The sequence below is a fragment of the Schistocerca americana genome, chromosome 1, assembly GCF_021461395.2.
Source record: "Schistocerca americana isolate TAMUIC-IGC-003095 chromosome 1, iqSchAmer2.1, whole genome shotgun sequence".
NCBI classification, from domain to species: domain Eukaryota; kingdom Metazoa; phylum Arthropoda; class Insecta; order Orthoptera; family Acrididae; genus Schistocerca; species Schistocerca americana.
Window position 1 is genome coordinate 774,251,541 of NC_060119.1, and position 25,439 is coordinate 774,276,979.

At 44.3% G+C, this 25,439-nt stretch overlaps 1 protein-coding gene across 1 annotated transcript in view; it reads right to left on the reverse strand.

The window, feature by feature from the left end:
* LOC124545537 (mite allergen Der f 3-like) overlaps positions 1-6,455 on the reverse strand; it is a 54,140-nt gene extending 47,685 nt beyond the window's left edge. The window contains exon 1 of the mRNA XM_047124486.1: positions 6,352-6,455. Within this exon, the coding sequence (XP_046980442.1) occupies positions 6,352-6,397 (46 nt within the window). The 5' untranslated portion in view covers positions 6,398-6,455. The remainder of the gene's footprint in view (positions 1-6,351) is intronic.
* Between the last annotated feature and the right edge of the window lie 18,984 nt (positions 6,456-25,439).

Genomic DNA, 25,439 nt, shown 5'->3' on the forward strand with positions numbered 1-25,439 from the left:
AAACGCGGACGGCTGGCTGCACTATCCCGGTTACGAAAGGCTGCCGGCCGCGGTGGCCGAGCGGTTCTAAGCCCTCAGTCCGGAACCGCGCGACAGTTACGGTCGCAGATTCGAATTCTGCCTCGGGCATGGTGTGTGTGATGTCCTTAGGTTAGTTAGGTTTAAGTAGTTCTAAGTTCTAGGGGATTGATGACCACAGACGTTAAGTCCCATAGTCCTCAGAACCATTTGAGCCATTTTACGAACGGCTGCCCTCTATGACAGAAGCCCAGCTTAAGATGAAGGGAGCCCGAGGAGGTTCACTAGTTGGATTGCACCAAGTTCACAGGAATATATTTAGAGGCAGAAGTTAACTTTTTAGCGGTGGACCCTAAGACTCGTGGTGCCAACTTGCAAACCATGTCACCCCGTCGCCTGTCGTAAGAAGTACATCTACATCCATACTCCGCAAGCCACCAGATGGTGTGTGGCGGAGGGCACCTTGAGTACCTCTATCGGTTCTCCCCTCTATTCCAGTCTCGTATTGTTCGTGGAAAGAAGGATTGTCGGTATGCCTCTGTGTGGGCTCTAATCTTTCTGATTTTATCCTCATGGTCTCCTCGCGAGATGTACGTAGGAGGGAGCAATATACTGCTTGACTCCTCGGTGAAGGTATGTTCTCGAAACTTCAATAAAAGCCCATACCGAGCTACTGAGCGTCTCTCTTGTAGAGTCTTCCACTGGAGTTTATCATCTCCGTAACGCTTTCGCGATTACTAAGTGATCCTGTAACGAAGCGCGCTGCTCTCCTTTAGATCCTCTCTAGCTCTTCTATCAACCCTATCTGGAACGGATCCCACACAGTTGAGCAGTATTCAAGCAGTAGGCGAACAAGTGTACTGTAACCTACTTCCTTTGTTTTCGGATTGCATTTCCTTAGGATTCTTCCAATGAATCTCAGTGTGTCATCTGCTTTACCGACGATCAACTTTATATGATCATTCCATTTTAAAACACTCCAAATGCTACTCCCATATAATTTATGGAATTAACTGCTTCCAGTTGCTGACCTGCTATATTGTAGCTAAATGATAAGTTATCTTTCTTTCTATGCATTCGCAACACATTACCACTTGTCTACATTGAGATTCAATTGCCATTCCCTGCACCATGCGTCAATTCATTGCAGATCCTCCTGCATTTCAGTACACTTTTCCATTATTACAACCTCTCGATATACCACAGCATCATCCGCAAAAAGCCTCAGTGAACTTCCGACGTTATCCACAAGGTCATTTATGTATATTGTGAATAGCAACGGTCCTACGACACTCCCCTGCGGCACACCTTAAATCACTCTTACTTCGGAAGACTTATCTCCATGGAGAATGACACGCTGCGTTCTGTTATCTAGGAATTCTTCAATCCAATCACACAATTGGTCTGATAGTCCGTATTCTCTTACTTTGTTCATTAAACGACTGTGGGGAAGTGTATCGAACGCCTTGTGGAAGTCAAGAAACACGGCATCTACCTGTGAACCCGTGTCTATGGCCCTCGAAGTCTCATGGACGAATAGCGCGAGCTGGGTTTCACACGATCGTCTTTTTCGAAACCCATGTCGATTCCTACAGAGTAGATTTCTAGTCTCCAGCGCAGTCATTATACTGGAACATAATACGTGTTCCAAAATTCTACAACTGATCGACGTTAGAGATATAAGTCTATAGTTCTGCACATCTATTCGACGTCCCTTCTTGAAAACGGGGAAGACCTGTGCCCTTTTCGAATCCTTCGGAACGCTACGTTCTCCTAGAGATCTACGCTACACCGCTGCAAGAAGGGGGCGAGTTCCTTCGCGTACTCTGTGTAACTGTAGGACTGAGAGTGCCTACAGTGAAAATGATGGGTATTTATACAGGTTTGGTGTCCTCTTCTTTCACTGCTTTCAATCACGTACGCAGAAATAAGGTAGCGACCACAGAGTGGGCAACTGGCTTGCTCCTGTTGTGGTAGGTCTGCCGTTCCGCTGCGTCGTCAGTAATGCGAGCGCTGGCCCCTGGTTCCAATACAGAAACGGCCTGATGGTATTTCCGCATCTGACGTTATAATGTTTCGGTCCGCTCTGCGTCTAATGGCACCGCGGCCTGCTTGCGACTGCTGTGACAGAGCTGCTACTTCACTTACTAACGCCGATAAACTGTGCCGGCGCTTCAACTGCAAGGAATGTTTCTAATCGCCGTTCGATATATCAAGACATGACACATCAGTGAATGATGTGGCGGCGCACCCTATGGCGTTTCGTTGGCTCATGTCACCTGGCATGTTCGGTGCTTTATGGTAGACTCTTTCTTTTAATGCTGCCACGGAAATAAATCAAGGTGAGTCAGATAGATCGACCTACCAGGTAATTCTATTTTAATATTCGCCCTATCCAATGGTGTGTCTGTATTTCATTCAATGTTTGCGCTGCAACACGACTGACAAGTGGAACAGACATCATGCTGGAACCACATACACAGTCTCTAACACAGTAGTATCTCTTGTACAGCTACGGGGAGAATGTTTGCATGCGTACGCATTTCCATGTAGCACGTCTGGGATTAGGTAAGACAACACAATGAAATTCCCTACGATACCACGTCACACGTTTCACTTCACGGTCGTTCCAATTATACCTAAAAAAGAGAGCGCTGATTTCTGTCCAGTAGCGCATATTACGTAAATATACATACCGTTGTTATTAAACGTTTATTCATCAACAAATTTAAAAAAAGTAGTATCATCTGTCGCTTGTTCCAGAGCATTCCGATAAAACTCTATACGACGTAAGAAATCACATCTTTAGATTGTCTGATATAGTGATAGATGTATGGAGTTTATGCCCATGTAAGACGTGAATAATAGTCGTCTGGCTCAGTTCACATTCCTTGCCGATACGTCTCGTGCCACCGTACACATTTACGCGCCTCGTCAAGAGAGCAGCTTCATGTTCTCCGTCACAACCTTGTTAAGTGTATTTCGTTCAGTCTGTCCGTTCATACCAGTGTCCTAATAAACCGCCCAAGTATCTGACGATCAGAAAATTTATCCCAAACCCATCGTGCTGTTCTTCCTGAATTTCTTTCACACTGATGTTTACATGTATGCGCCGCAAAACGTAAAATGAACCGTGTCGTCTGTCGTCAGAGCATTTCTGTTCTAGTGTTCCTGAGATGAGAGATGTTCATAAATGAGTGGAAACGAGACACGCTTGTTTAATGCGAATAGTGTGGCAGAACAGCGCGGTGAGTTTGGGATAGCTTTTCTGATCGCCAGGTACTTGCACGCTTTATTACGACACTGGTATGAACGGACAGACTGAACGAAATACACTGAACAAGGTTGTGACGGAGAACATGAAGCTGCTCTCTTGACGACGCCTGTAAATGTGCACGGTGGCACGAGACGTATCAGCAACGAATGCAAATTCAGCCAGACGACTTTTATTTGCGTCTTGCATCGGCATAAACTCCACACATCTGTTACTATGGCGGCCGTTGCGGCCGAGAGGTTCTAGGCGCTTTAGTCCGGAACCGCACTGCTGCTACGATCGCAGGTTCGAATCCTGCCTCGAACGTGGATATGTGTGATGTCCTTAAGTTAGTTTGGTTTAAGTAGTTCTAAGTCTAGGGGACTGATGACCTCAGATGTTAAGTCCCATAGTGCTTAGAGCCATTTGAACCATTTTTTCTATCACTATATTAGACAATCTGAAGACTCGATTTCTCACGTCGTATAGTACTTTATCGGACTGCTCTGGAACAACCTTTCTTGAAGTGTGATTCTAGATTCCATAAGGGTCCTCCCGCGTTTTTTTTTTTTTTTTTTTTTTTCCCCACTTTGGCCGATTCCGATAGCTTGCCTTTCAATTCTAGCTCGTTTTTCACACACGCCAATATCAATAAGCGTTACATTCTTCTTTTCAGGTGCGTTTGAATCCAATTAACAACGTGTGTTGTTCCACAAAACGATCCACGTGAGCTTCGGTATCTCTGTAAATACTAAGAGTCAAGACGATTAACGTTAAAATTACGTCGTCTTCTTCGGGCCATCGTTTGCCGAATATCTCGTTTCAGTATCCTGAATCGACCACGCGTACGGTATTTACCTTGTATATGTTGGGCAGAAGACTATCGACCTCGCAAGCTAGTAACATTGTAGTGAACTGATTGACTCTGTACGAAAAGGAGAGATATCCCCGTACCTTCCTGTCATATAAGAAAGGCAAAAGATCATTGGTCACAGGAAGAATAAATCATGGACTCAGTCAAATATCCATACAGTTTCAGTGAAGCCTGGCCATGGTCAGGTGAGAGAGACGGTGGTCTTAGTGTGACTTATTAAATAAAAAAAATTTTAAAAATAAAAGCTTTTAATGCTTAGACCGCAATTTTCCTACCACAGTTAATGTTCGATTGCTAGTTTCGTTTTCTATCTGCAACCATCTTCAAATCGTTCAAAATATAAAAAGGAGGTGAATAAGCATTGGAAAGCATCGTTATCTGTAATCATGCCACAACATCCATTCGTAAGTACCAAAACAATAACAGTACGTAGTTCAAAACGTCATCGCGATGAATCCAACTGGCTCACTCGCGATGACGTTTTCGACTAGTTACTGTTTTATTGTTTTGATATTTACAAAATGCACGTTGCTGTATGACTACAGATAACGATACTTTCCAATGCTCATTCATCGCCTCCTCATGTGTTGAACGATTTGAAGGTGGTGCAGATAGCAACCGACGCTAGTTATCGAACATTAATTGTGATAGGAAAATTGCGGTCTAGGCATAAAAAACTTTTATTTTTAAATTTTTTTTAATTAATAAGCTTCAGTTGTCAGGGAGAAAGGAAATGAGGAACAGATTACTTATTGTACTGTACCGCAGTATGACTGTACGTAAATGATGTAATGGTGTACAGTATGTGTTGAGACGATTTTTATGGAAAGTCTTGTGGATCTGCTTTCCTCGAGGATAAAAACCACAGAAATTATGATAAAAATTTCCAAGATGTAGAACAGCAACATGTTTAAAATAACAGTAAATAAAAGAACAAAAGAAACGATTCATTTAAGTTTGCCATTCCATTCCTCTGCGTCATTTACCTCAGAAAAACGAAAGTAAGTCCACTGCAACAGTGTACGCAACGTCGTTTGTTTTTCATCCATTACACTTATTTTACAACATGACGCGGTTCGAAAACCATTATGTTAACCGACTGCGACCGTGAACGTATACTTTCATCAGTAAAGTAATGAGAGAGTTCACCAGAAGCATACAGTTTACTCATTTCTCTCAAAGCCTTATTGTGTGCTACGTATTGTGTGTCTAATCGAGTTATCTGAGCATGTTATTAACCTTTATTTAACGATCCAAGATGAACTACGCTCAGTGAGACACCCGTAACTGTTGCATTAGCCTGCTGCCAAGTCGTACAAAGGTGATCTCACGAATGTCATTTTATGAAATAACAAAAAAGACTGATTATCCTGGTACAATGAAAGGATTAACATTGAAACATGTGGCTTGTCCACAAATTATATGACGTACTCTGGCACAGTAGGTAAAACGCTTTCCTTTCCATGAATTATGGCTACAAACAAAGGGCTAGGTTTTCCGGCCTCGGAAACTATTTAATCCAGAGACTATACCTTTGCATAAAAAATTAATCCGTTTTTACACGATGTATAACATGATCTTCTCACAAAAAAACAATATTCAAATACGATTTTTGAGTGATATATCAACTTCATAATCTTTCTTTACATGCAGAATTTACTCCTGTCTACTTCACATGGTTCCGCTGAAATGTTAATGACTCGCATATCTGAGCGTGTTGTACATTTCACGTCAGTTATATACTTCTTGTAATTTTATTGGTCAGTAGCGTAAATGCAGCTGAATAGCTTGAAATTATTACCCGTTAAAATGCTATATGGACACCGACTGGATGAGTGATAGATATAAACAAATGAGTGCATAAGGTCATACATCACACACCTATTTCACGCACAGAGGCTCAAATTTGAGAAAGGATGTTCACGTAGGAGGAATAATTATACGATGTATATTATAGTATTAGTGTCACAATAACTTCCTTAAAGACAGAGGAACAAAATAAGTGATACGTAACAACTTGACTTATGAGCACCATATCACTTTTTATACGCGATGAAAATGACTTCACTACATCTTATACACCTTAAGGAACTGCAGTTAAACGTTCAGATTACCGTAAGTTAAACCACAGCCTCTTATTCCGAATAATACACGATTTGTACGACGAAGACATTTATCGATAACTGAGTAATATGAAGAGACTCACCATGAACCGCGAGGAAAGAAGTACACAGCATGAGCAGCAAGAACATGTTGTGGCTTCTCAGCGATATATATTGCTCGAATAACTGCAGTCCAGACACATATAGATCCGTGATACGTGGATCTATTCGAATCGATAGATACAGCGATAAGATAGCGAGGGACGGGTCTTGAGCATACTATCTACAGGCAATCAGCTGTCAGATGCGGCTGGAGTCGAAAATATCTACAGTTATATGCTTCGGCTGCAAGTAAAAGATCGCCCTTTCTTCGGAGCTCAGTAAACACTCGAAGCAATTAACGCTATCTCTCACAACACTGCTAGTAAACTTCTGAAACAAAGCACGTCATTTCGCCATTACTTAGCCACTAATTCCTAACCCTTCTTCAGCCTTATGCTGATGACAACGTTGTGGGTATAGACGTTATGTAAACTGACCACGTTGATAAGTACTTTTCATATGCTCCTGGAAGTCGAGCAATGCGCGGTTTGTCCGGCCTCCCTACGTGGTTAATGAGTGTATTAGTTTCAGAAGTAAACATGACTGTTTTATTTGCTGACAAGGAAAAAATGTTGGAATAGATATACAAAGTAAATAAGCTAAAAATGGTTCAACTGCCTCTGAGCACTATGGGACTTAACATCTGAGGTCATCAGTCCCCTAGACTTAGAACTACTTAAACCTAACTAACCAAGGACATCACACACATCAACTCCCGAGGCAGGATTCGAACCTGCTACCGTAGCGGTCGCACGGTTCCAGACTGAAGCACCGAGTAAATAAGTCCCCATGTCGACGGCACTCAACATAGTCGAAGAATACCTCAGATCAAGTGGAGTCACATTAATGCTTTTGCGCTTGAAGCACTATCGGTACTAGCAAAACTCCCGAAGGTTTCCATACATCAACTGCTGATGATTGCAGTAAAAACAGGGTTACTGATTTCACGAGGAATGACCTAGCAGTGAAACTGTTATCCGCAAGGAATTTTCATGCCAGCAGACAATCTACAATGTTTCATATGCACAGCTGAACAAGCTATACTATGAAAGTAGTGGAAATATAAATCAAAAGATGGAATCACTTATTCCCTGTACTCTCTTAACCTCTCTTTCAGCGCTGTCGGGTGGACCAATCCCGTCTTCTCGTCTTTACGCAGCTACTTCACTGAACACTCTACTCCTATCACGTAGAAAGAAGTAACTTTTTTTCTTTTCTTTGCGTGACATACATTTCAGAAGACTCATTGATGATTAATTTCGTTTGACCTGTGATGTTGGCCGGCCGGTGTGGCCGTGCGGTTCTAGGCGCTTCAGTCTGGAACCGCGTGACCGCTACGGTCGCAGGTTCGGATCCTGCCTGTGGCATGGATGTGTGTGTTGTCCTTAGGTTAGTTAGGTTTAAGTAGTTCTAAGTTCTAGGGGACTGATGACCTAAGATGTTAAGTCCCATAGTGCTCAGAGCCATTTGAACCAACCTGTGATGATGCATAAGTAGAAAATTATTTAGATTTGAATTAAATATTGAAAATTAAATACATTCTCAGAAAGGTGGATATTTCAATTGTTTTATACTTTGCTATAATCAAGGAGCAATTGTGGGCATAGCAGCGTGGCAAGCTTTGAGTCAGCATTCGGAACATGGTATCGTTAGTGGTAATTCTCGGAAATAGAATAAACGAGGTGAAAATGGATGTTATAAGCTGAAGCAATTCGAGCTATGTAATAGCGGCTTAATGCATAAAGATGAATTAGCGATATTTAGGATAACGGGAGTAGTGTTTGCCCTTATTGTATCAAGTAAGAAGAATCACAGATTGGAATGAAGCCTGCGAGTTCTTTTTTAATATTCCACTAAGGAACAAAGAGATGCACTGTATGGAAGCCAGCTAATTTTGTGAAAGCCTGCTGTTTCCTGGACTAAAGTGAATTTATCACGTTCATACACACACCAAAAAGAGTTTTGCCTCACCCCGGTTCCCGGAACTCCTGAAGACAGACGTTGACTGTCGTTACTGTATCACAGACGCAGTCCCTTTGACTGTTCAGAGATGCCACTAAACCCGCCCAAAGATTTAAACAGCCATGAATGAGCAACCCTATTAGACGCAGGGGTCCGACAGCAGATCAGTTCCAGTCATTCCATCAGGAAGGAGGTACCCGACTCGTGTTGTCTGTTGTTCAACCATGCCTAGATGGTCAATACCGCGGTTCGATTGCTTCTGCAGTGTTACTTTGTGCCAGGAAGGACTCTCAACAAGGAAAGTGTCCAGGCGTCTCGGAGTGAACATGTTGTTCTGACATGGAGGAGATACAGAAAGACAGGAACTGTCGATAACATGCCTCGCTCAGGCTGCCCGGGGGCTACTACTGCAGTGTGTGACCGTTACCTACGGATTATGGCTCTGAAAAGCCCAGACATCAACGCCACCAAGTTGAATAATGCTTTTCGTGTAGCCACAAGGCGTCATGTTACGACTCAAACTGTCCGCAATAGGATACGCAACTTCACTCGCGACGTCCATGGCAAGGTCCATCTGTGCATCCACGAGCCGGCCGCTGTGGCCGAGCGTTTCTATGCGCTTCAGTCTGGAACCGCGCGACCGCTACGTTCGCAGGTTCGAATCCTGCCTTGGGCATGATTGTTTGTTATATTCTTAGATTAGTTAGGTTTAAGGAATTCTCAGTTCTAGGGGACTGATGACCTCAGATGTCAAGTCCCATAGTGCTCAGAGCCATTTTGGCTACCACGACACAATGTCAGTGCGGTACAAATGGGCCCAAAGACATGCCGAATGGACCGCTCAGGATTGGCATCACGTTATCTTCACCGATAAGTGTCGCATAAGTCTTCAACCAGACAATCGTCGGAGAAGTGTTTGGAGGCAACCCGTCAGGCTGAACGCCTTACACACACTGTTCTTCGAGTGCAGCAAGGTGGAGGTTCCCTGCTGTTTCGGGGCGGCATTATGTGGGGCCGACAAACTCCGCTGGTGGTCATGGTAGGCGCCGTAACGAGTGTATGATACGTGAATGCCATCTTCCGACAGATAGTGCAAGCGTTTTGGCGAGGCATTCGTCTTTATGGACGACAATTCGCGTCCACATCGTGCACATATTCTGAATTACTTCCTTCAGGATACCGACATCGCTCGACTAGAGTGGCCGGCATGTTCTTCAGACAAGGACCCTATCGAACATGCCTGGGATAGATTGAAAAGGGTTTTTTATGGACGACGTGACCCACCAACCACTCTCAGGGATCTATGCCGAATCATCGTTGAGTAGTGGGACAATCTGGACCAACAGTGCCATGATGAACTTGTTGATAGCTTCCCAGGACGAATACAGGCATGCATCAGCGCAAGAGGATGTACTACTGGGTATCAGAGGTACCAGCGTGTACAGCAATTTAGACCACCACCTGTGAAGGTCTCACTGTATGGTGGTACAACATACAGCGTATGGTTTTCATGAGCAATAAAAAGGGCGGAATTGATGTTTATGTTGATCTCTATTCCAATTTTCTGTACATGTTTCGGAACTCTCGGAACCGAGGTGATAGACAACTTATTTTGATGTGTGTATATATCTGTACGGATATCTGAGCTATTTCCCAGATAAATTACGTTAAAAATCGTGTACATTCATGATACAGGATAAAGTCACCGCATATAGTATTCCCACATCAACAACACCAATGAAGACCTATTGGTTTTCATTCTGAAGTTCGTTCCGTCTCTGATTACCAGAAGCATCTAAATAAACTCCTGCTGGGTTGAAGGCATACGGTTAGGAAGCAACCTATCTCATAGTAGTTACTTTATTTATTGTTTACGTATTAAATTTATTAAATATTCTATAAAACGAAACTTATTTAATGCTTAAATGAAGATTTGTATTATATCTTCCAGCCCCTGGTAAAATAAAAGGAATTGTGAGTATTATGTTCTCTAGCTTGTTATCGTCACCAGATGAACTGAAAACCTGTCAAAGGATAACTAAGGAGGTCAGGTTGGACTCGAGCAGCGACGGCCTCTCCTCGCTGGTTCATCTGTGCTTTGACGAGCTCATACACAGATGATCTGATAATGATGTTAGGAAATGAAGCCGATAACATTTCCATTTGTGTGAAATCATACTTTTATTGGTTGTGTACTTATCCGTGTCTTCTTAAATGAGACGATCTTTACGAATTGAGCGAACGTCTGGAGGGTACCATATGTAAAGGGAAAGTAAGTGTTACACGATCAAAAACACTATCACAACGTGCTTAATAGCGTCGTGGTCAATCTTTGCAACACAATATAGCAGCGATTCTGTTTGGAACGGATTTGAAAAGTCCTTGGTGGGCTTTGGAGATGTGTAGCTCCGAATGACTACCTATAGCTTACACAATTCCCGTAACTTACCGACTGAGGCATTGTGGTTGCGGAGCTGACGTCATACATCTCACTATCAGGAGGCTAATCTAAGACATCAACTTGAGTTTGTCGTGCTCCTCAAACCACTGTAGCACGTTATCACTTTGGGTTCGTTTAGTTACCACTGGATGAAACGAGTTTGCCTTTATTATTTGAAAGCTAAAGTGGCTGGGCAAAAATGTGCAAACACAAAACAAGGATACACTGCCGTGGCGAATACGACTGGCATTCAAGACAGCTCGGAATGAATTAATAAGCCCTCGTTAGGGTTTTCAAGGGACTCTTATACCACTCTTGCTGCAAAATAGTTGCAAGTGGATGTAACGATGATGGAAGTGACTTTCGATCAAGCAGTGCTAAATGCTGATTGCTCATTAATATTGAGATCTGCTGACTGTGCTCGCGCAACCAGTCGTGGACCATACGATCTGTTGCAAAACAGTACCACCACTGGGGTAAAGACATTGCACCATGGAATGGACCTGATCAGCCAAAGCGGTGACGTAATCCTTGCAGAGTAACAGTGGGGCCCACGGAGTATCAAGACTGATCTCCGCCATGTTTCACTCTCTGAACTTAAATCCAGTGAGACGTTAGTGTGAAAGAAGTTATCCGACGGAATTACTTTGTTCCGTTGCTCTATAGACCAGGTTTTATGGTTTCGCGACCATGTATTTCTAGCAGCGCGTTTGTACCGCAGATGAGAGGTTCGAGCCTTCCATCTCGCCCTGCAATTCCCAGCGTACGGATCTCCCTCGTTGTTTTGGCACCGACATGGTTCGCAGGTGCGACATCCAGGTTTGCAGTGACTTCTGTAGCTGTCGCCAGAATCCTCTTCAATGACCGTCCATCACAACGGCACTACACACATTGTCGTCCGCGTTGTGTTTTAGCAGATGAAGTATTTCCGCTTTTTCTGTATGCGGCGTTAAACTTCGATACGGTGCTTCTTGCAACACCAAACACTTCGGCTCCATTACTTACACAAGTATCCACCGTACGAGTACCAACAAGTCGCCCACGTTAGAATTCACTGGAGGACTTTGGACAGGTGTCGTTCGTGTTCAAATACAACAGTGCAACCTGCATCCTTGGCTACCAGCAGCATTTACACGTATATCCGAGCATACGTTCCCTTCGCTGTGTATTTTTGTCCAAGCCTTGCATCATCACTGCTTTGAAATATATACATATCTGCGTTTACAGTGTCTTATTTTACATTCTGGACATTATTCATCTAGGTAATAAATATCTCTCGCAATTTCTGATTCCTTTATGATATAATAATTAAAATTCTGCTTCGAGATTTCGTAGATGCTGCTATTCAAATGTTCTTCTTCCTGTTCTATACCTGTTCTTCGGCTTATTGCCATTCGCAGTTATAACTTTTTTGTACAGCACTAAGAACTGATCAGCCATTTACTTCATGATGTTTTGGATGTCGCTGTTAACTGTTGCATGTTGTTTCCAACTGTCGAACATGGGCTGGTAATACCTTTGGTACATGTGTGTGTGTGTGTGTGTGTGTGTGTGTGTGTGTGTGTGTACGCGAGGGTGTAAATCGGTGGGGATTTATTGTGATTAGGTGTACATCTGGATGCATTTTACTTTTTTGCTTCCTTAATATGTGTGTGTGTTTGTGTGCGTGAGTGTGTGTGTACATTTCATAGGTGGAACCAAAAAGAAGTACTTCCATTTAGTTGTAATTAGATGAACCCAAAGTGATAATCATGAAAATAACAGGACATGCAACAGAGGACGATGCAAAAAGACACATCAACGGAGTCACCGTAGCTCGATACCTGCCTGCTGTAAGATAACTAATGTTAGTCCTTGTAGAAATTTCAGCTTGCGTTACCATAAATATTCGATATGCAGTTATATCAAGCGATGGGAAATTTTCCAAGCAAGTAACTAATGAAAATAATGCAGAATGGAAACGAACAATAAAATAGTAAGCCAAGCTTGCCCTGCTTGAACATCAACATCACTTAGTACAAAATCAGCATGGGCACGATATGAAACTGATGGTCCATGTAGCACATCAACAGACTTCTTCCTTTGACGAATTGTTGCAAGGAGCCCAAAATCATTTTCATTTCGTCCACAGCTGCCGTGGTGCCTTCCAGTACTACCACACATGCAATGGATGCCCAGGCGAATGAGTCCCGTAGCATAATACTCCCCACACCGGCCTGCGTCCGTGGCCGGTTTCGAGCAGCCTGTCACCTGCATGACGGCGTATCTGGTCACCATAATCGACCTGATATAGCAAGAAATGTGGTTCATCTAATCAAGCGACACGTTTCCGTTAATTTATGGTCCTATTTCGACAAGTCTGTGCACACTGCGATTGCTGTTAATTATTGTTGGATCAACATGGAAACACGTACAGGTCGTCATCTGCAGAGCCCCATCTTCAATAATCTGCGCTGAATAAGTGTTCCGAAACACTTGTAACTGCACCAGCATTGTACTGTGTGGCCAGATCTGCCACAGTACGCCGCCTATCCCGCTTTACAGAGCGGACAAGCCTGCAACCTCCGCGTTCGGCGAGGAGCATGGCAGGAACGCGGGTGGGTGCCATCCCCCGCCCCCTAATTTTCTTACTACATTAATATATTTTTGTCACGTCTCTTAATTAAATTATTTTCAATGCTCAGTTTTACTTCATAGAGCTTAATACATACGAAGTCAACTGAGAATTGCTAAATGGCGTTGACAGACAACCCAATAAAAAAAGAACAAATCTCTTGCGGTGGAGCATGCACTTAGCTAGTGTGTCACTTTACATACTCACAAGTAAATTGACACTTCAGATATTCACATTGTATAATGAGCTCCACGAAAATAACGTGTGGCAAGACTAAACACACTTCTTCCTCATTTTGATGTTGCATTCTTTAATGATGGAACCAGACTTGACTCCTATCTGAAACCTAAGCTGTAAGATAAGAAATTAGTAACATATAAGCAATTCCCGCTACCCGGTCAGCCTGACTAGAGAACTACTGATTATTACAATAATGGTCGCCTGTCTCTTGTGTGACTGTTGGCCACTTTTATATTATTGAAATTAAAAGATTCTCGGAAATCTGGGACCGATATCTTGCTAGTATCATTGTCGATAACAACAAAAGTAGTCGAATTCACGATTTCTGGAATGGACGTACTGTCTCTATACATAATTCAGTTTGGACGGAGCCCTTAGTGTGCGAGACATAATCGCACCTGGCCAGTTTCTCTACCATTGTCAGGTCTTTCGTTTTTGTGTTCACAGACCGATTGTTGGCAGTTTTAATCGTTAGTCACGGCACAGCTACAGCGGTTCAGTTTTCTTCTGTGTAGTTATGGGCGTTGTAATCAGCAGTTCTGTTGACTTCTGCATTTCAGCATATTACTTTCATATTTTAAGGCCTGATGCATTACATTTTTAAGTAATAAGTGTACAAGTAGAGCTAGTATTTGGTGCCCTTTTTGTCAGTAAGAAACACAGTACAGTAGATTATTTCAGTAAATCTTATTCCGGGATTTCAACTACAGAAGATGGTCCACGTGGTTCGAAAAAACGTTTTGATGATAACGGCCCATCTACTTCAAATGCGAATAGTAGCAGCGATACAGGTATTGTTGTAGGTAAAACCTAATTATGTTATGTAATTGTTTGTTATTTGGAGCACCAAAACAAATCTAATTTTTCTGTGTCTAGAAACGGCAGTAAGTCGAGAGAATGTAGGGCAAAATACTAGTGGATGGTGTGTGGAGAACACAAGCTAGTGGTGCTCAGTCTGTAAAGATGTACGGGATATGAGAGTGAGTAAATCACAGATTAGTATTTCGATGGGTCTAGTTTGTGGAGGTAAACAAGCTCAAGGTAAAACAATTGAGAAAAAAAATTTATAAACATGGGAATTCTGCAGCCCATTTAACCACATGCAGACGTGGAAAGAAGAGAAAGTAGTGTGTTGTGTAAAACCTTGTAGTTGAACACTAGAAATAAATTTTTGTGAGTAAAGGGAAAGTAGCAAAAAATAAAAAATAGTATTTAAACTTTCACAAGCTTGTGGATATACAGATTCAAAATAATCACCACGAGAGCAAAACACTGCTCTGTCAGCTGTTGCCCAAGAACTGTTTGGAGAATTATCTAGGTATCTAAAGTATTTTCAGTGCGTTGGGTGGCCTCAACATTTAGATTAGTGCCAGCAGAATGGAAGTCCTACCAGGCTTTAAATGCTCATTTTAATAGGTGTTCGAAAGACGTGATTAGAAAATCAAATGTAAGGGACGAGTTCAGAAACCGTAGAAAATACTATCGAGTCCTGAGTTCGCTTGCAACATTCTACTGCTTATTGATGTTCTTGAAGAGATTGGTATCCTCTCACAGAACCTACAATAGACCGGTGCTAGTATCCCGTCGTCATGCAGGGCAATTATGAAGTGAAGAAGGGCCACTGAAGAGCTGAAGGAAATGTCAGTTCTTGCGTGAAGAAAGCAAAGAAAAGTCTTTCATAAGGGCTTTTCAAAGTCATTTTACTTGTTCCTAGAAGAAAATCAAGCAGAATGACTTTCGGGATTAATATAAAATGCCTTAATGCCAATTTAAGGCAAACGCTAATTTCTAATGACAATCAAGAACTCAAATCGTTCATAAAGACACTGATATTCTGGACAGTAAAAGATGGCCGTAAGAGATTGCGAGCCCATGGTTAGAAAGGGGAGGAAGCGTAAGAAAACTGTGTGAACGTTTCATTCTTTATTTTATAAATGTAAGAAATATTTCAAAGATTACACTCACAATAATGGAGAGAACATTCCTGAAAACCTGAAACCAGGTTTTGGTTGTGTTGTTACACTCCCTGTGAGCACATCGGACTGTGGAAGAGACTTCAGCACATTCAACTTATTTACGGTAACGTTGCAGAAGTCTGGTTCCCATCTCCCATTTTTACAGTTCATTGCAATTTGGGAACTTCCGCTGCTTCTATGAAACTTCGAGCATTACAACAAAGAATCGATCGAAACACACAAGCAGGCCGAGGAGAGAAAATGCGAGAAGGCTAATCTACAAGTTCAGCAATCTGAAGTACACTCCAAATTATGGGATCTGCTTTAAGTCAATCTCCCACTACTTTTATTAGAAATACAGCACTGGTGTTGAGGTGAGGACATACAACTCCTTGCCGCCTACTCGTTGGTTCACCGGCCTTTAACTAGTGATTTTTCTTTTCTTTTTCTTTTTAAACTGGTCTCTGCGTACATGTAAGCTATATGAATGTTTTCCGTCACTCTCCGTGTTTGACGTATTATTTTCTTTACATAGTTTATTCAACCTTTTCGCTTCAACGTGTGCCATTAAAAGGGTTACCAACTTTTTTAGAGATAAATAAACCTTCTTATTCCAAGGAGATGTGAATGAAAAATAAATTAGTTCTAAAAATGAAGTGTTTGCAAAATTTATGTTTTTCTTTATTTAAATGCGAGTTTCTCGTCTTTTTCGCATTAAATGTGGATTATTAGTTGATTTTAAAAGGTTAACCAGTGCTTCATTATACATTTACGTTTAAATAAATGAACAATTATTTTTTATTTAAGTTTATTTAAATTCTGTCTGTCTCTCTTCCTGCTGATTTTCACCAATGACCGATAATTCTATTTCAGTAAATACTGAAGTGACGTGAACAGAGACCAGTTGATACAGTTCCATTCTATGAATCATCCTTACAGATACTATTTATTGACCTGAATTTATACTGATGTTCACTTTTTATCCAGTCATATCGTTTCTTCGATTCCCAAGCTACTGAGCTTTTCGGCATTCAGGTAAAGACACAAAGTTTACTGTACTACTGGTCATTAAAATTGCTACACCATGAAGATGACGTGCTCCAGACGCGAAATTTAACCGACAGGACGAAGATGCTGTGGTATGCAAATGATTAGCTTTCAGAGCATTCACACAAGGTTGGCGCCGGTGACGGCAGCTACAACGTGCTGACATGAGTAAAGTTTCCAACCGATTTCTCATACACAAGCAGCGGTTGACTGCCGTTGCCTGGTGAAACGTTATTCTGATGTCTCGTCTAAGGAGGAGAAATGCGTACCATCACGTTTCCGACTTTGATAACGGTCGGATTGTAGGATATCACGATTCGGGTTTATCGTGTCGCGACATTGCTGCTCGCGTTGGTCGAGATCCAATGACTGTTAGCAGAATATGGAATCGGTGGGTACAGGAGGGTAATACGAACGCCGTGCTAGATCCCAGCGGCCTCGTATCACTAGCCGTCGAGATGACAGGCATCTTATCTGCATGGCTGTAACGGATCGTGCAGTCACGTCTCGATCCCTGAGTCAACAGATGGAGACGTACGCAAGACAACAACCACCTGCACAAACAGTTCTACGACGTTTGCAGCAGCATGGACTATCAGCTCGGAGACAATGGCTGCGGTTACCCTTGACGCTGCATCACAGACAGGAGCGCCTGCGATGGTGTACTCAACGACGAACCCGGGTGCACGAATGACAAAACGTCATATTTTCGGATGAATCCAGGTTCTGTTACCGCATCATGATGGTCGCATCCGAATTTGGCGACATCGCGGTGAACACACATTGGAAGCGCGTATACGTCATCGCCATACTGGAGTATCACCCGGCGTGATGGTATGGGGTGCCATTGGTTACACGTCTCGGTCACCTCTTCTTCGCATTGACGGCACTTTGAACAGTATAAGTTCAGATGTTTTACGACCCGTGGCTCTACCCATCATTCGATCCATGCGAAAGCCTACATTTCAGCAGGATAATGCACGACCGCATGTTGCAGGTCCTGTACGGGCCTTTCTGCATACAGAAAATGTTCGACTGCTGCCCTGGCTAGCACATTCTCCAGATGTCTCACCAGTTGAAAACGTCTGGTTAATAGTGGCCGAGTAACTGGCTCGTCACAATACGCCAGTCACTACTCTTGATGAACTGTGGTATCGTGTTGAAGCTACATGGGCAGCTGTACCTGTACACGCCATCCAAGCTCTGTTTGACTCAATGCCCAGGCGTATCAAGGCCGTTATTACGGCCAGAGGTGGTTGTTATGGGTACTGATTTCTCAGAATCTGTACACCCAAATTGCATGAAAATGTAATCACATGTCAGGTCTAGTATATTTGTCCAATGAATACCCGTTTATCATCTGCATTTCTTCTTGGTGTAGCAATTTTAATGGCCAGTAGTGTATTAAGAAACGACTGTCCATAAACATAGACGAAAAACTGGACTGAAAACTACCAATTGGCATTCAACACCAAAATGCACCGAACTGCGTCGACTGTTTTCTATCGGCTGCTCCCATAGATTGAATTCAATCTAAAGAATGAATGAATTATCAGTCGATACGTAAAACTACAGCTAAATGAGTCCATTGCGTTCCAAAAACCCGTTGAATCGACGTTTTCAGTTGGTTGCTCGCATCACTATCTTCACTACTAAAATAATATTTGCTCAAAACAGAATCACTCTAACAGGCGACAAGCTTCCCCGATTCAAAACTGCTCGTTCAAATACGCCAGGCTATAGCAATCCTCCCTGCGTGAAAGTTCTCATGGGTCAGTGGATTCCGTTATTTGCATGTCCGAAAGAACAGATACCATCGGTGACCATTTAGCTCTCTCGAATGAAGTGATAATTAAATAAAGACCCTAAGCTGCTGACAGGCTTTGATATACATAAACGGGGACAGTTGAAAACGTGTGTCCCGATCGGGACTCGAATCCGGGATCTCCAGCTTTCATGGCATGCGCTCTAATCGTCGCAGCCACCGTGGGCACAGAGAATAGTGCGACTGCAGGGATTTATCCTTTGCACGCTCCCCGTGAGACCCACATTCCCAACCTAATGTCCACACACTACTTTCGTAGTGCCCTTGCCCACTATGCTCATTAATCGCGGCAGCCAGTCTTACCGAGTCCCGTAAGAGTTCGGGCCTTGCGTGTGTATCCGCACAGAAGAAGAAGGTCAATGGTCGGTTAGCCTTAATTACATGAAGATGGTATCTGTGCTTTCGGACATGTAAGCAGGAGATCCCGGGTTCGAGTCCCGGTCGGGGCACTCATTTTCAACTGTCCCCATTGATGTATATCAACGCCTATGGACTGCTTAGGGTCTTGATAATTATTATCTGATTCCTCATTTGTCGATGCTACATTAAGGAGGTGTATGAGAAAAGTAATGAAACTAAAAATACAGCGAGTGATCTGGCAATGCTGTGTTGTTTAAATCGGTGTGTTCATCCCGCATGCTCAGTCCGAGTTTGAGTTCCGTACGGCCATCATATGATTTTTGAGAGCGCCATCAGTGAAGCTGCTTTTTTGTTGTGCGTAACTAAAATGCAATTTAGAGCAACTTCATTCCATCAACTTTGTGTTAAACTTGGGGAATCTGCGAGTTTGGCCTTTGAAAAGCTGAAACAGGCGTTTGGGGAACGTTCCTTATCAACAAGCTGTCACTAGCGCAAATCATTTATGGAAGGCCGAGAAGACGTTGAAGATTAAACTCGCTCAGGGAGACCTTCAGCTTCAGAAGCCGACGAAAACATCGAACGTGTGCGTGCTCTTGTTACATCAGACCAACGTTTAGCAATAAGGATGGACGACTTCTTAAACACTTTCACCATATATCAAATATGCGAAATATTTGTGCCAAATGATGGCGGAAAGCTTCACAGCAGAGCATGTTTTACATGTAGCAGCCCTGTGAGCAACTCTGATAAATTAATATGTCAAAAAATCCGCCTCAGTTGCGAAATGTTACTGGTCTTTACCTGCGTTTCAGCTAGAGAAATCTAGCCTTCTTCAGAAGCATAAAATAAACTAATACATGCCAGAATAAGGCACGGTCAAACATAAAAAGCTAAAGTACCGTGGTACCATGTTAAGCTACGTTACGTAGCTGACGAACAGCCCCGGCCCCACTTCGTGGGAAGCGGCCGGTTAGCCGCGGACGCTACGTTGGAACTCACTGTGGCACGCAGATATGTCGAAGAAACGTATGCGCCGATCATCGTGAGATATAGTATATACTGCCAACCAACTCTTTCAGAAAGTTGTCCTTAAACGTCCCAGGGTATTCGTGAATCGGATGGGACCTGAGATTGAAAGCAACTGGATGGCGCGTCATGACAATGCCAAATGTCACACGACCACTTCCGTCACGAAAGTTTTTTGACCTCAAAAGGCATTCCTGTTGTTCCACAGCCCTCTGTTCACCTGACCTGATCCCTTGTGACATTTTCTTTTCCCTAAATTCGAAAATGTCTTAAAATCACGTCATTTTAGGATCCTGGAACACACCCAAAAGAATGTGACCGACATGTTGAAGGCCCTAACAGTTGAAGCGTTTCAGCGCTACTACCAAGACGGGGAACAAGCTGCCGAAGAGAACTACTTTGAAGGGGACAATGCTTTCAGTTGAAAAAAAATAAATAAATAAAAACTCTGGTAGATAAAATATCAATCTCAATACTTTCCTCACACAGCTCGTACATAGTTAACGAGTCAGGCTCTCGTGACGTCACCAGGCGTCAGTAAGTTTCGCAGTGGATAGGAGGGCGTAATGCTTTGACTCATCAATGTAAGTCAAATCTTCATGTCAGTACCAGCTTCATTACAGCAATGAACCTCTCTTGGGGGGTAGGCGAATGTGTATAGTAAGTAAGATCTAGAAACGACCGACTAATGGCTTGAGAGGGTCACTACCGCTGTGTTATATTTAAAAATACGCTTCTGCACACTAAATATCGACAATTTATCATCCTTCCATATTTATAAGTGTCCTACAATTGTACGGGTTCCCAGTTCCTACAGAATTAAGAAACTCAGTGAGACGAACCTAAACGAGAGCTATCTAACTGAATTCATAAAAGAAAAGAAAATTTCCTGTAGAATTACCGGAAACGTGAGAGCCTCGCGCTACTCGCGTCGATTGCTTCCACGAGCGCAGCAGTCGATGCCAGAAAGTGCGGCGCGAAGCAGGAAAGAGAGGAGCAGCCGCCGGCGTCGCGTGATCGATACGGCGCCGCCCTGGCCCCCGCCTCCGGCCGCCTACTCGCCTCCCGTCGCCGCCCCCGCCGCCCTACCGCATGCAGCCGACTCTGGCGATGGCGCTCCCCGCCACAGCACGCGGGCCGACGCCGACGCCACCGACGCCGCCCCCGAGGTCGCAGACCCCAGCCGGACGCCCGAATCTGGGACGGCGTGGCGCGACGCGACGGAGCGCTCACCGAATGCCCTTGACGGATAGCGCCGATCCGAGCGTGCGTTCTCCACGTCGGAGAGGCAGAATGATCAGGTACTCTCTGCGGTAGTGTAGGAGTATCTCAGACATCCTGGTGAGAGCCCAGTATCATACAAAGAGAAATAAATATTCTGTGTCATTGGATCAGCACCTCAACCTGCTGTCTCCGCACCCCTCAACCGTCTTGAACACACTTCCACAAAATGAAAATTAGGAATCTGTGCACAAACGTTTCAAAGCTGGGAGAAAACTTCCGGCACAAAATCATTAATACTGAAAGAAAATTTGCTCAGTACGCGTAGTTGATAGCTCGCCCAGACAATACTACAAACTGTAGCTACTCACAGAGCTAGCAGTAGCCCCTAGAACCTGGGCAGGATGCCAGATGACAAAGTACAAGGCCAAGAACGAGATGGAATGGAAAAAAAACTCAAGAAAGTAATGGCAGTCGGTAAGAATATGTCTTCTCTAACAGAGTGGAACAAATGGATATTGCAAGTATTGTCCGAGAGTAGTGATACCGTAGGAAAAGAAAGCTATATTCTACTATCAGCTGCAGAAATTATTACAAGTGTTTCCCTAAAAATGATGACATAGTATTAACAGATAATTTCGCTATGAGAACCAGCAATCTCCCGAAAATTAACTAAAAGAAAATTTTGCCACATGAAGTATAAGCGTTGAAAAAAGTGTAAATTCCTAAGGGACCAAACTGCTGAGGTCATCGGTTCCCAGACGTACACACTACTTAAACTAACTTGTGCCAAGAACACACACACACAGATGGTAGAGAGAGGACTCGAACCTCCGGCAGGTGGGGCTGCGTAATACGTGTCATGTCGCCTCAAAACACGCGGCCACTCCGCGAGGCTATAAGCTCTGATTGTTGGCATACACTCATTACACTTTCTTGCCTCTTTTGACGTATATGACACACTTACGAGCTATATTATATATGTGGATCTGAATTCTGTTAATCTTCTTTCTTTTCACTGTGTTGTGCGCATGAGCCACATAAATGCATTTTCTAAAATCGTTGCTTAATTGAAACCAATGCATTTCACAGGGTGATTTGAATATTATCTTTCTTTTTACTCGAACAAGTGTACCTGTTCTATTTTTCTTCGAAATGTCACGACCAGTTTTAGCCACCGAGATTATTATCCAGCTTATCTACGTAAATTCTCTAAGCGATATTATTTTGCACATATTTTGTCACCGCCTATGTTCGACGTAACAGACGGCAGGTGGCAACACTGGCACTAGAGGGTATATAAAATGTGTTAGGAGTGACGTGGAAAAGAGTACAGTCGTTATAATATGGAAATGGAGCGATCTGTCTGACGTCCGCCGGCCGCGGTGGCCGTGCGGTTCTAGGCTCTTCAGTCCGGAACCGCGAGACTGCTCCGGTCGCAGGCTCGAATCCTGCCTCGGGCATGGATGTGTGTGCTGTCTTTAGATTAGTTAGGTTTAAATACACTCCTGGAAATGGAAAAAAGAACACATTGACACCGGTGTGTCAGACCCACCATACTTGCTCCGGACACTGCGAGAGGGCTGTACAAGCAATGATCACACGCACGGCACAGCGGACATACCAGGAACCGCGGTGTTGGCCGTCGAATGGCGCTAGCTGCGCAGCATTTGTGCACCGCCGCCGTCAGTGTCAGCCAGTTTGCCGTGGCATACGGAGCTCCATCGCAGTCTTTAACACTGGTAGCATGCCGCGACAGCGTGGGCGTGAACCGTATGTGCAGTTGACGGACTTTGAGCGAGGGCGTATAGTGGGCATGCGGGAGGCCGGGTGGACGTACCGCCGAATTGCTCAACACGTGGGGCGTGAGGTCTCCACAGTACATCGATGTTGTCGCCAGTGGTCGGCGGAAGGTGCACGTGCCCGTCAACCTGGGACCGGACCGCAGCGACGCACGGATGCACGCCAAGACCGTAGGATCCTACGCAGTGCCGTAGGGGACCGCACCGCCACTTCCCAGCAAATTAGGGACACTGTTGCTCCTGGGGTATCGGCGAGGACCATTCGCAACCGTCTCCATGAAGCTGGGCTGCGGTCCCGCACACCGTTAGGCCGTCTTCCGCTCACGCCCCAACATCGTGCAGCCCACCTCCAGTGGTGTCGCGACAGGCGTGAATGGAGGGACGAATGGAGACGTGTGGTCTTCAGCGATGAGAGTCGCTTCTGCCTTGGTGCCAATGATGGTCGTATGCGTGTTTGGCGCCGTGCACGTGAGCGCCACAATCAGGACTGCATACGACCGAGGCACACAGGGCCAACACCCGGCATCATGGTGTGGGGAGCGATCTCCTACACTGGCCGTACACCACTGGTGATCGTCGAGGGGAGACTGAATAGTGCACGGTACATCCAAACCGTCATCGAACCCATCGTTCTACCATTCCTAGACCGGCAAGGGAACTTGCTGTTCCAACAGGACAATGCACGTCCGCATGTATCCCGTGCCACGCAACGTGCTCTAGAAGGTGTAAGTCAACTACCCTGGCTAGCAAGATCTCCGGATCTGTCCCCCATTGAGCATGTTTGGGACTGGATGAAGCGTCGTCTCACGCGGTCTGCACGTCCAGCACGAACGCTGGTCCAACTGAGGCGCCAGGTGGAAATGGCATGGCAAGCCGTTCCACAGGACTACATCCAGCATCTCTACGATCGTCTCCATGGGAGAATAGCAGCCTGCATTGCTGCGAAAGGTGGATATACACTGTACTAGTGCCGACATTGTGCATGCTCTGTTGCCTGTGTCTATGTGCCTGTGGTTCTGTCAGTGTGATCATGTGATGTATCTGACCCCAGGAATGTGTCAATAAAGTTTCCCCTTCCTGGGACAATGAATTCACGGTGTTCTTATTTCAATTTCCAGGAGTGTAGTTCTAAGTTCTTGGGGACTGATGACCTCAGATGTTAAGTCCCATAGTGCTCAGAGCCATTTGAACCATTTTTGTCTAACGTCCAAAAGAATATAATCATCGGCTTTCGGGCCAAGCAGCTAAGCTTGTACGCTGTTTGCTTGCCGCCGTGGATAAAGCAAAACGTGCATGGGCAAATGGCGCTATCCAAAACCAGCGCTGTGACGACTGTGGTGTACCAAGGGCCTTAGATGATAGGAGTCAACGACGGCTGCGGATATGTCTATGGGCAAATAGACGTGCAGCTGTTGAGCAACTGACCGCCCAGATAAACGTCGGGGCTACCAACGGAGTCTCCTCAACGGCCGTTCAGCGAGTGTTGCTGGGAAAGGAGACTCCGCAGCAGGAGCCCGTATTATGCAATCGCAACTGGACGTCCACTGAGCCACGACAGATGACCTTTTCAGATGAATCACATTTTATGCTCCAGCGGAGAGATGGCCGTTGGCTTGCGCGGAGTGCAGCGTCTGAAAGCAAACACCTTGCAACAATTGTCGGAAGCGTCCAGGCCAGAGGAGGGAGCGTTATGGTATGGGGAACGTTTTCGTGGCATTTGCTGGGTGGTCATTCTTGAAGCTACAATGGATCAACACAAGTATGCGTTTATCTCTGGGGACCATGTCCACCCCTACTCAAAGTTTGATTTTCCCTGGCACTATGGCATCTACCAGCAGGGCAATGCAACGTGTCACACAGGTCGTATGGTACGTGCGTGGTTCGAAGAGGACCAGGATGAAATTACCGTACTCATAGGGACACAAAACGTCTCGGATTTAAGCCCAGTCGAGAATCAATGGGACCACCTCGATCAGGCCATCGATCCTCAACCGAGAAACCTATCGCAGTTGGCCACGGCACTGGAGTAAGTATCCTTCCACATTCCTGACGGTACCTTCCTCATCGATTTTCTTCCTCTGCGTCTCGCAGCGGTCCGCGTCGCAGAATTTGGTTATTCAGGCTTTTGGCAGATGGTCACATTAATGTGACTGGACAAAGTATTTCAGCGCTTTAGAATGTAGGCTTCCTCAATGTAACGATTGAATAAAATGGGGAATAGACTACAACTTTGTCTCATTCCCTTCCCAACCAGTAACTCCCTTTCATGCCCCTTGACTCTTACAACTGCCTTCTGGTTTCTGTACAAATTGTAAATAGCCTCTCGCTCCCTGTATTTTAGCCCTGCCATCTTTAGTATTTGAAAGAGATTATTCCAGTATTGTCAATACCTTTGTCTAAGTCTACAAACGCTAGAAACGTGGGTTTATCTTTCCTTAGTCTATCTTCTGAGGTAAGTCGTAGGGTCAGCATTGCCTCGTGTGCTCTGATATTCCTACAGAATCCAAACTGATCTTCCCCAAGGTCGGCTTGTACAAGTTTTTCCATTAGTCTGAAAAGAATTCGTGTCAGTACTTTCCAGCAGTGATTAATTAAACT